The following is a 9,684-nucleotide window of genomic DNA, read 5'->3' as shown; positions in this document are numbered from 1 at the left end:
GCAGAGAAGCCAAGAGTGGCTCTCAGCACCCAGTGCCCACTCTAACTCCAGTCCCCGGGGTTGCAGAGAAGCCAAGAGTGGCTCTCAGCACCCAGCGCCCACTCTAACTCCAGTCCCCGGGGAATCGGTTTTCTGGGCAGTTACCATCATGTGCACACAGCCAGGCACATAATTATAAATGAAGGAATCCTTAAACCAGTCACAGCTGTTTGTACGTAAATCAGAAACCACTGCCTCTGTCTCCGGAGTGCTGGGATTAGAGGCCTGTGCCACCACACTTGGCCCTTGTTGGGTGTTTCTGTCATGGACACATGTGGGGACTTCTTGACTTACCAAATGATTTCTTTCCCCTTGCATCTGTGTTTATTGAGATGATCACAGGATTTTGTCCTTTTTCTTATGTATCTATGGTCAATTCCACCTTATTTTACATTTACATAGTATTCGATCATTCTTTCAGTTTTGTGGAAGAGGGAAAATATAAAATCCTTTGCATTTCTGGGTTAGGGGTAGATATTGGGTCTATTTCTTAATTCTTTGAATCCCACGATGGCAGCTCTTTACTTCTGGGTTGAATGAATTGCCTAAAACCTGTACCCTCTGTGGAATTGTCGTAATCTCTTCCCTCCTTAATTAGAAACTGCCACCTGATTGACCAGCCCAACACTAGAGCCCCAGATTGTCCCCCAGTAAAAAACTGGTTTGAACCCCAAGAGTCTTTGCCTCCTGTACATCAGTAGTCCTCTTTAAGATCCAAGACAAAGAAGTCCTCCCCAGGTCTACCATGCTATCATCTAATCTCGAGCCTAGGCCTCTTGTTAGTGAGGTCTAAGTTTCCCAGGGGATCCACTAGATCATGGCTTTCACTGACCCAGGTATCAGGGCTAGCATGAAATTTAAACCCGATGATGTAAGATTCAGCCTTTAAAAAGAATAGCCTTTTTTCTTTTTAATATAAAAATGTGTGAATAGAGTGAAAGGGCTCAGAGGTTAAGAGCACTGGGCACTCTTCCAGAGGACCTGCCATCGATTCCTAGTACCCACACCACAGCTCATGCTGTTTATAACTCCAATCTCATGGGGTTTGACGCCCTTTCTGGCCTCCATGGGACACATGTAGTGCTCAGACATGCATGCAGGCAAAATGGACACACACTTAATATAAAAAATAATTAATAAAAAAATTGAAATAGAGCCAAGTAGTAGAAAGTAGAGCAATCACACCACACCCCCCTCCTTGCCCTATGAAAGACTAATTTAAGATGCTCATCTTTCTAGAACTTTTCCTTCAGTGTTATCTTCATGACTTTGACATCTTGGCTATACATGTGCTTTTATGACCCACTTCCTCCCCGCATAGTGTGAGATAATCGCTTCTCCTGTTACAATAAATGCTAGGTAGACACCAGCCCAGTGACTGCATAGAGCAGCATCACTTAGCCGTGACCCTTGGCTGGAGATGCAGATGGGATGCAGAGTTTGCTTACAGGAAAGCGCTGCTCTTAGAAGCCTTTTCCTAGGGTGGGGATGGGGTTTGGAATACGGTTGTGTCAATGTTTGTACTTACAAGTCAAGTGGTCCCTATGCTTTCTGCAGACTAGGAACCCGGGGATCCCTAGTGACTCTGACTGCTCTCTGAATATTCCAAGTCATACTCTGTGGTCTGCAAAGTGAACCAGACAAATCCCTTCACAAAACAGAATTGCCACAGAAATAGACCATAATGAAAATATTTCTAAATATTCCATTCTTCTATAATAATGACCATCTTAACATCGAGCTATTGATTTCATTAGAAGGAAATCCACTACTGTGAATTGTTTGCTACAATGAAGGCCTTCTTCTCCAGCCCTGTCTGCATAGTGAGACAGAGCACAGACCCTCTCACAAGCCCTGCCTTGGTTCCCACGGCAGCCACCAGTAGGGAACTGGGAGTTATGACTTGTGACCCAGAAGGGTTTTCTTTGGAAATATAAAGAAAAGTGACATTTGTTCAGATATGTAAGTCTTTCTTCATTGTTTTAAATAAGAAAAATACATAAATCATGTCAGTATTTGGTCACTTGGGTTCTCTCAGAAGGAACCTGAATGCTTTCAAACTTTCAAAGAAAGTCCCGAGCAGATGTGTTTATTACAGAGTCTCTAATCTAAGGGAAAATCTTAATCCACTGTTGAACATGGCCACTGCCACCCTGAGCCGACAGAAATAGCCTTGGCAGCCATTTTCACAGAACTGGCTCAGAGCCGTAAGGCTGGCCCTGACTCTCCAGAACAGTTTTGGGCAGAGCAGGCCCAGAGTATGAGATACTAAGGGAGCTAGGGCCAGAGCTAAGGCATCTGAAGGAGATGGTGTGTTTGTCTGTGCCTCGTTCATCCCCTGTTCCTGGGACTGCCATCCTGTCGTGTTCGCAGCCCCTGGAGTTAAGTCCCCAGGTCTTGTAACGCCCCTACCTCCATAACCAGCCTTTCTTCACCATTCAAGTTATTCATATCCTTAGTGCTAGGAAAGCCATTTAATGACTTATTATTAGTCATCAGATTGAAGTGAGAACAGAGACAAAGTCATTTCAGCCCATTGCCTTATGACGGTGTGACCTATCACACACACTCCTGATGGAGTGAGTAGCTTTTTATGGATGCTTTTAAACACACTTTGGGGTACTTTCCCTTTCTGGTAATCTGAACAAGAAAGCAGTGATGTCCCTATTCCTCAAGTAAGCTTTTGCTCAGCTTCTATGAGCTAGATTAGTAGAGCTGGTGATGAATCTGGTAGCATTCTCTTTATAGAGCTGGCCACCTATCTATGCTTTCCTGAAAATCCAAGTAGAATCTCATAGCACTGATGTCCTAGAACTCTCTTTCCCATTTTCCTGTTCTTGGATTTTAGACGTTGAGATATAAAGTTAGGCATTGAGCTATTGGGATCAGTTTGTCTTGAGCTATGAAATGCCCTTTTCTACGAGGCATCAGAGGTGGGTTTAAAGTGATTGTTAAGTCACTGATATTCTCAGGGGGATGCAAGGCAAAGCCTGTCTCAGTGGAGGATGTTGTTCTGTTTTGTTTGATGCTAATTTATACTAGATGTGTACATACATATATACACACACATGCATATACATGTACATGGTGTGTATGATATGTATATCTATATATCAAGGCTTTAGCTTCAATTTTAGCAAAATTGACTCAGAAGTATAGAGCACTCCCATATGCACCCTGCCTTCCCCACCCTGGGTGGTCTTTTAAAGGATGCTCCAAGCTGCCTCAGTTTCCCCTGAAATCCTGCCATTTTCTCAGCTCCCCACCATACTTTATCTAAACATGTCCAGTATTGGTGGGTCTTTCTCCTAACTGGATTGCAGCCCTTTAACACTGGGGTCTCAGGGTTCTGTCCCCATCAGTATTGCAGAACATACAGAGGCCACTTGCCCAAAGCACATGCAGTCAGCTCCTGACCCTCTGATCTCTACACCACCCTGGCTAGTTTGAACTACACTGAATGTGACAGCAGCCCAAGCTTACCAGCTTGGGGGTGGGGAGGGGGGCGCGAAGTAAGCATATTCTTCAAGCAAAGCTGTGGTTGTCAAGCAGAGAACGTTCCATTCAGAGTTAGTCAAGAGTGAATTCAGGTAGATGTCCCTGATTCGACTGTCTCTGCATACAGAAAGGAGATCTTAGAAGGCCTATTTCATGGTTTTTTGTTTTTTTCTAGACCAATTCCCAGAAAAGAGAACCACATTTAGATGCTCTTGGAGCTTTAGGAATGAATTTTGAACTTGTGTGAAAGAAGATTATGCATCTTACACATTACTGTCTTCCAGGTCCCATATTTAATGCCTCTGTGCATTCAGACACACCATCCGTCACCCGGGGAGATCTCATCAAATTGTTCTGTATCGTCACTGTGGAAGGAGCTGTGCTGGACCCAGGTACCTCCCTCCATCCTTCTTCCTCCCCCACCCCCGTTGCCTTCTGTAAATGTTTCTCCTGTCGCCTGTCACTGTCACTTGGAGTTTGAACTGTCTGTTGATCTTCACTTGTCTTAGTCAAGGTTTCTGTTGCTTCAATGAAGTACCATGACCCAAAAGCATATTGGGGAGGAAAGGGTTTATTTGGCTTCATATCTACATTGTAGCTCATCATTGAAGGAAGTCAGGACAGGAACTCAAAACAGGGCAGGAACCTGGATGCAGAGCTGAGACAAAGGTCTTGGAGGGTCCCTGCTTACTGGCTTGTTCCCTATGGCTTGCTCAGCCTGCTTTCTTGTAGAACCCATCCTGGGTTCTATAAACAGGAATGGCAACAGCCGCAATGGGCTGGGCCCTCTCCCATCAGTCACTAATTTAAGGATATGCCTTACAGCCTGATCTTCTGGAGACATGTTCTCAATTGAGGTGCCCTCCTTTCAGATAACTGTAGCTTGTGTCCAGTTGACAAAAGACTAACCAGCCCATCACTTTCCCTGACTCATTGCTGGCTTGGCTCTGTGAGGCTGTGTATCTTTTGGGAGATTTGAAACACTTTTCAGGACAGTCAGTAGATCTCTTCCTGGCTTGTTGTGGCCTGGTTAGAAACCCACTCACAGATTCCTCTTCCTGCTCCATGTCATTCATCCCTTCAGTACACAGAGCAGCTAAAGATGTTGGGGGTAGAGCTATGAACATGCTCAAGATCTACCCCCGAGAGCTTGCACCCGAGGCAGAATACAGAATAGAGGAGAAGTGATGTCATTTATAACTTTTAGGATATCTTTGTAAAGCTTTTCCCATTCTACTGAAGAGGGAACCTTGTGCACACCCGGTCTGTCCCAAGCCATGTCCCCAGTTCTGTGAATCTTCTCTTTACAGAAAAGATTAACCTTGCCAACAGATGCCTCAGAATCCTGGGCCCATCCCTCATGCATTTTCTACTTGGTGCCTTAAGCAACCAGATGACATCCCTCTCTTATTGGCTCCTCTGGTCTTAAAGGCCTTAGGGTGTTGTCCCTGTTGCTGAGCAGGACTATACCCACCTTTGCCTTTCCCCAAAGATTCTGTGAAGAGCCTAGCTTGCTGAGGCCTGCCCTTCTCCCTTCCACCACCCACTGTGACCCTGACACTGCCCAACCCCACCCCATTCCTAGCAAAGTCATGCACAAAGCTAGCCAAATTCTGTGAGTTCTCATGTGTTTCTGTGTGTAGACCTCTGGAAGCATGGCCCCAGAAGCAGGCAGCAGGTTTTGTTCTGTATGAAGGGACAGTGCTAATAACCAAAGATGGGGGACCCTGCAGGCCTCACCAGCATCTGGGAGTAAGCTACGGGGTAGCCATTATGATGGGAGTGGCTCCCTGGTTCCTTTAGGGCTTCTGTACAGCATGTGAGGCATGAGACATCATGTCAAGCATGAGAAGTCGAGCTCTGAAGAGAGCAACTGCTGCTGTACCAAAGCTGCGAGGCGCAGAGGCACAAAGGTATCTTTGAACATGGAAATGAAGGAAAAGGTAGGAAAGACTGCCAGGGAAAGGCAAGCAAAAACTCCTTAAAAGTTTGCATAGCGCAATGCTGTTTGAAAGTTCATTTGTGATATACAGACATTAAACCCCCCAAATGCTCTTTCTCAGCAAATTAATAGGTCGCCAGTTGTGCCTTTCATGTAAACCTCTTTTCTCCGATGTAATTGCAAAAGCTATAGGTAGCTGGTATCTTGCAAATCACAATTTTCCAGAACTTTGCACTCTTGCTCTGTGTGGGTGGAAGATTCTGAATAATTAAACACAAATCGTAATTTCTTTCTTTTTCTTTTTTCTTTCTTTTTTTTTTCTCTCTTTTCATTCATCCCATGGCTCTGAGAAGGAATTCTCAGTGGGAAAGTTGCATAAGTGGGCTGAGAGCCAAGGCACTGTTGTGTCACAGCAGGGTGGGAGCGGCCAAGCGTGGGTGGCACCACGGTCTGAAGCAGAGCAGAGGCAGTGTGAGTCATGGGGGGGGTGGGGGGTCTCCAGAGTGTGCTGTGGGGGTGCAAGGGAATGGGGCCCAGTCACTATGCTCATAGTACTTGGTGCTGAGGGCAGCTAAGGAGCTGGACTTTCCTGTCCTTGCTGCTCAGCCATTGCTCAGAGGCTGAGTGGCTGAGTGTTAAGGGTGTTCTGTAGCCTCTGTGAGGCATTTCACCCAGGTGAGGTGACTTCCATGTTCTGGAAATGGTCCAGTCGGAGCACATCAGCGTCTAGTACTTAGCCAGGGTATGTGGTGAGATGGGTGGCTCAGTACAGCAGATGCCCACAGGAGGGGCCCACATCCTTGACAAGTACCTCATGCACTTCCTTCTAGTGGCATCTACCTGTCAGCCACATGTGGAGGTGAGGGTGTGTCCCTTTATCACTGTCACTTTTATTATCACTAGTTCCCGCTGGGTCCTTCTCTGGGAAACACGTCCATGCTGAGCTTGTAGCCACATGAACCTTTGAACGGAAGTCCTAAAGGAGCCAGGCACCCACCCCAATGTAATGGCTACCCAGTACTTTGTGCCCAGATGCTGGTGAGGCCTGCAGGGTCTCTGGTTACTAGCACTGCCCCTTCACACAGAACAAAACCTGCCTGCCTGTCCCCCGGGCCGGGCTTCCAGGGGCCACACACAGAAACACGTGGGCTGGGAGTGGTTCTTGCCAGTCAGTGTTTGCCCACGCTGTTAATTGGATTTTTTTTTTAAGTTTTTAAAGTGTATGTGTGTTTGTCTATGTGTGTCTGTACACTGTCTATCTGTCTGTCTGACTGTGGAGGCCAGAACAGGATAAGAGATCCCTTGGAATTGGAGCTGTAAGCAGTTGTGAGCTACCTGACATGAGTGCTGAGAACTGAACCCAGGTTCCCTGCAAGAGCAGTGAATGCTCTTAACCACTGAGCTGTCTCTCCAGAGCCCTGCTAATTTGCATTGTGCAATAAACTAATATGGCTTGTTCAGGTCATGTGGCCAGAAGGTACTGGAGTTCTGGCCCAGGCTAGCCACCTTAGCATCCTATGATGCACAAGAGAATGACGTAATGGGAACACCTCTATGCTTTATCATTGGTAGCCACTCTAGACTCGCAGAGTTTCCCTGGGTAGCAGAGCCCACTCTGCCCTGGCGCTGAGGGGGACTTAGGCAGTCCGCAGCACTTAATGCATCCCCACCACGCTGGTCTCAGAGACTTGCCTGCTGAGAATTGTTTATGCTGAGGTGCCCCTGGGGCGGGTGGAGGAGAGAGAGGAGCTGCCTTAGCAGTGGAGTTATCACTGGGACCTGTTTGGAAATGCCCACTTTGAGTTGAGCTCCCTTCTGTCTTACCTGGTCTGGATGACATCTGTTTGCCTTAGAATGTGTTTTTGAAGTTATTAATGTACTTTCCCTGAATGAATAGCTATTGTTTTTTTGTTGTCCAGCAAAAGCTGACATATAAAAGGTCCCGGGCCAGGGTTGTAGCTCCAATAGAACACTTGCCCAGCACAGCGCTGGGTTCAGTCCTTAGTATTTTTTTAGAAAAAGGAATTTTGCCAAGCAGGTTTAAGATGCGACTGTGTTTCTGGTCCACAATCCCCACATGCCTTCTGGATGAATTCTGAAGCTCAACAGCTGGCTTGGGTTGTCCAGTCAGGGTGGGGATGAGGGTCTGGGTTTAGCATGTGGCCTCAGTTTCCACATTGTGTAAATTAATCCTATACCATCCTCTTTCTCTTCTGCCCGTTGTAATTTATTTGAGGCTGTTAGAACCTCAGTTTTACAGAGTACTTCATGATTCACTAGCTTTACTCTCTGGGACTATTAACTGTGTTCAATTTTCTCAGCTTGATTTTTTTCCCCCTCTTGTTTTGAACTTAAATACTTCTGCAAGGGGGAAGAAAAAAATAAAACAGCACAAACCACAGTGAACAATAAAATCCAAACTGTCTACAACTTCAAATCTGGTACAATTTATTTTATGTGCGGTCTTTGGTTCTTCTGCATGAAGTGCCCGGGGACCCTGCATGCCGTGCCCAGCCTTCACACACAGGGCTGTCTGTGGCCCCAGATCTTCTTCCTGTGGTTCCTTAGGGTGGGAGTGGTCAAGCTACTATGTGGCCTCAGTTTCCACATTGTGTAAATTAATCCTGTACCATCTGTGGCTGTGTGACCTTGGCACAGGAGAGGCTGTGATATCATCACAGGCTGCCTGGAGGTTCATACAGGACAGACCTGGCCAGGAGTAAGGCTTGCACACACAGGAGCGTGTAAGGGTTGCACACACAGGAATGTGTACATCGTTTCTGCTCACACTCTGACTTCAGCATTTGGCTCCGTAATCCACAGATGACATGGCCTTCGATGTATCCTGGTTTGCGGTACACTCTTTTGGCTTGGACAAGGCTCCCATCCTCCTCTCCTCCTTGGACCGGAAGGGAGTCGTGACGACAGGCCAGAGGGACTGGAAGAGTACTGTCAGCCTGGAGCGAGTGAGCGTGCTCGAATTCTTGCTGCAAGTGCATGGCTCTGAGGACCAGGACTTTGGCAACTACTACTGTTCTGTGACTCCCTGGGTGAGGTCACCGACAGGTTCCTGGCAGAGGGAAGCCGAGATCCACTCCAGGCCCATCTTTATAACTGTGAAGATGGACGGTGAGCTCCCTCCCGCTCTGGGTATCTAAGTACCGCAGCACATACATTCAGGCTTCTATAGTTTGGTCCACCTTGTGTTTCCTCTAGGGCCTGGCTCAGGCCAAAGCGGTTTTGCAAGTTGCTGCCTTTGCAGTCCTGGCCTGGTAACACCACTGGGGAAGGACTTTTAGGAGCCTTGGCTCCTCTGTGATTCAGTGGAAACCCACTTCCCCATATCCTAAGGTGGGCATGGCTTCTGCGATGTGGGGGCAGAGAGGTCTCCAGGTGAGGCTATGGATTAAAGACTGACAGTTCTTGCTTACCTGCTGTTTCTGAGATGTGGTCTCATAAGTCCCAGGCTTGCCTCAAATCCACTGTCTAGCCCAAGGCTACCCTTGAACTCCTGATATTCTCACCTCTACCTCCAATCACCTATTGTTTTATTTCTTGGAAAAGGAAGGCTTCCCGGAGCCTCTAGCAGAGTGGAGACCTCTTGGAACCCTACAGTAGTGTAGTAGAGTGTCTCTACTGACCCATACCAAACTCACCCCTCCCAGACCAGCCTAACTAGTCAGACCTCTGTCCCCTACCCCCACCACCGCCTCCCTGAGCTGGGCATTTGTCCCTAAGAAGTGAGTCTGCCCCGTGAAAGCTTCCGAGTGCTCGGCGACTCAGAACGACTGTGTGGAGAGAATGAACTCCAGATGCTTAAGGGTGAGAAGCATTGACGGAGAGTGTTTCCCTAGTGGCCATTCAGTCTGAGGAGAAGGACCTTTGAACTCCAGCTCCTCCTCACTTCTCTTTTCTGTTGGGTGACTTTTTCTGAGGCGTCTACTTATAGTTGCCCCGGATGAGGAGGACTGTGACTGACCAGAAAAACAGTTCCACCCAAGTCCAGCTTGGTGAGCCCGTGAGTGTATAGCATGATAGGCGTATGGGTAGAATACAGTGAGTGTATAGCATGACAGGTGTATGGGTAGAATACAGTGAGTGTATAGCATGATAGGCGTATGGGTAGAATACAGTGAGTGTATAGCATGACAGGCGTATGGGTAGAATCCAGTGAGTGTATAGCATGACAGGCGTATGGGTAGAAT

The 9,684-nt window shown here is 47.2% G+C and overlaps 1 protein-coding gene across 3 annotated transcripts in view; it reads left to right on the top strand.

The window, feature by feature from the left end:
* Positions 1–9,684, top strand: part of Ptgfrn (prostaglandin F2 receptor inhibitor) — a 70,879-nt gene that overhangs the window by 56,737 nt on the left and 4,458 nt on the right. For all 3 annotated transcript variants that reach the window (XM_029475488.1, XM_029475489.1, XM_021158115.2), the window contains exons 7-8: positions 3,822–3,929; positions 8,303–8,608. In XM_029475488.1, the coding sequence (XP_029331348.1) occupies positions 3,822–3,929; positions 8,303–8,608 (414 nt within the window). The remainder of the gene's footprint in view (positions 1–3,821; positions 3,930–8,302; positions 8,609–9,684) is intronic.

This window comes from Mus caroli, chromosome 3 (assembly GCF_900094665.2).
Source record: "Mus caroli chromosome 3, CAROLI_EIJ_v1.1, whole genome shotgun sequence".
Lineage (NCBI taxonomy): Eukaryota > Metazoa > Chordata > Mammalia > Rodentia > Muridae > Mus > Mus caroli.
Note: the sequence above shows the minus strand (reverse complement) of the source record. Positions and strands in the feature narration are given on the sequence as shown.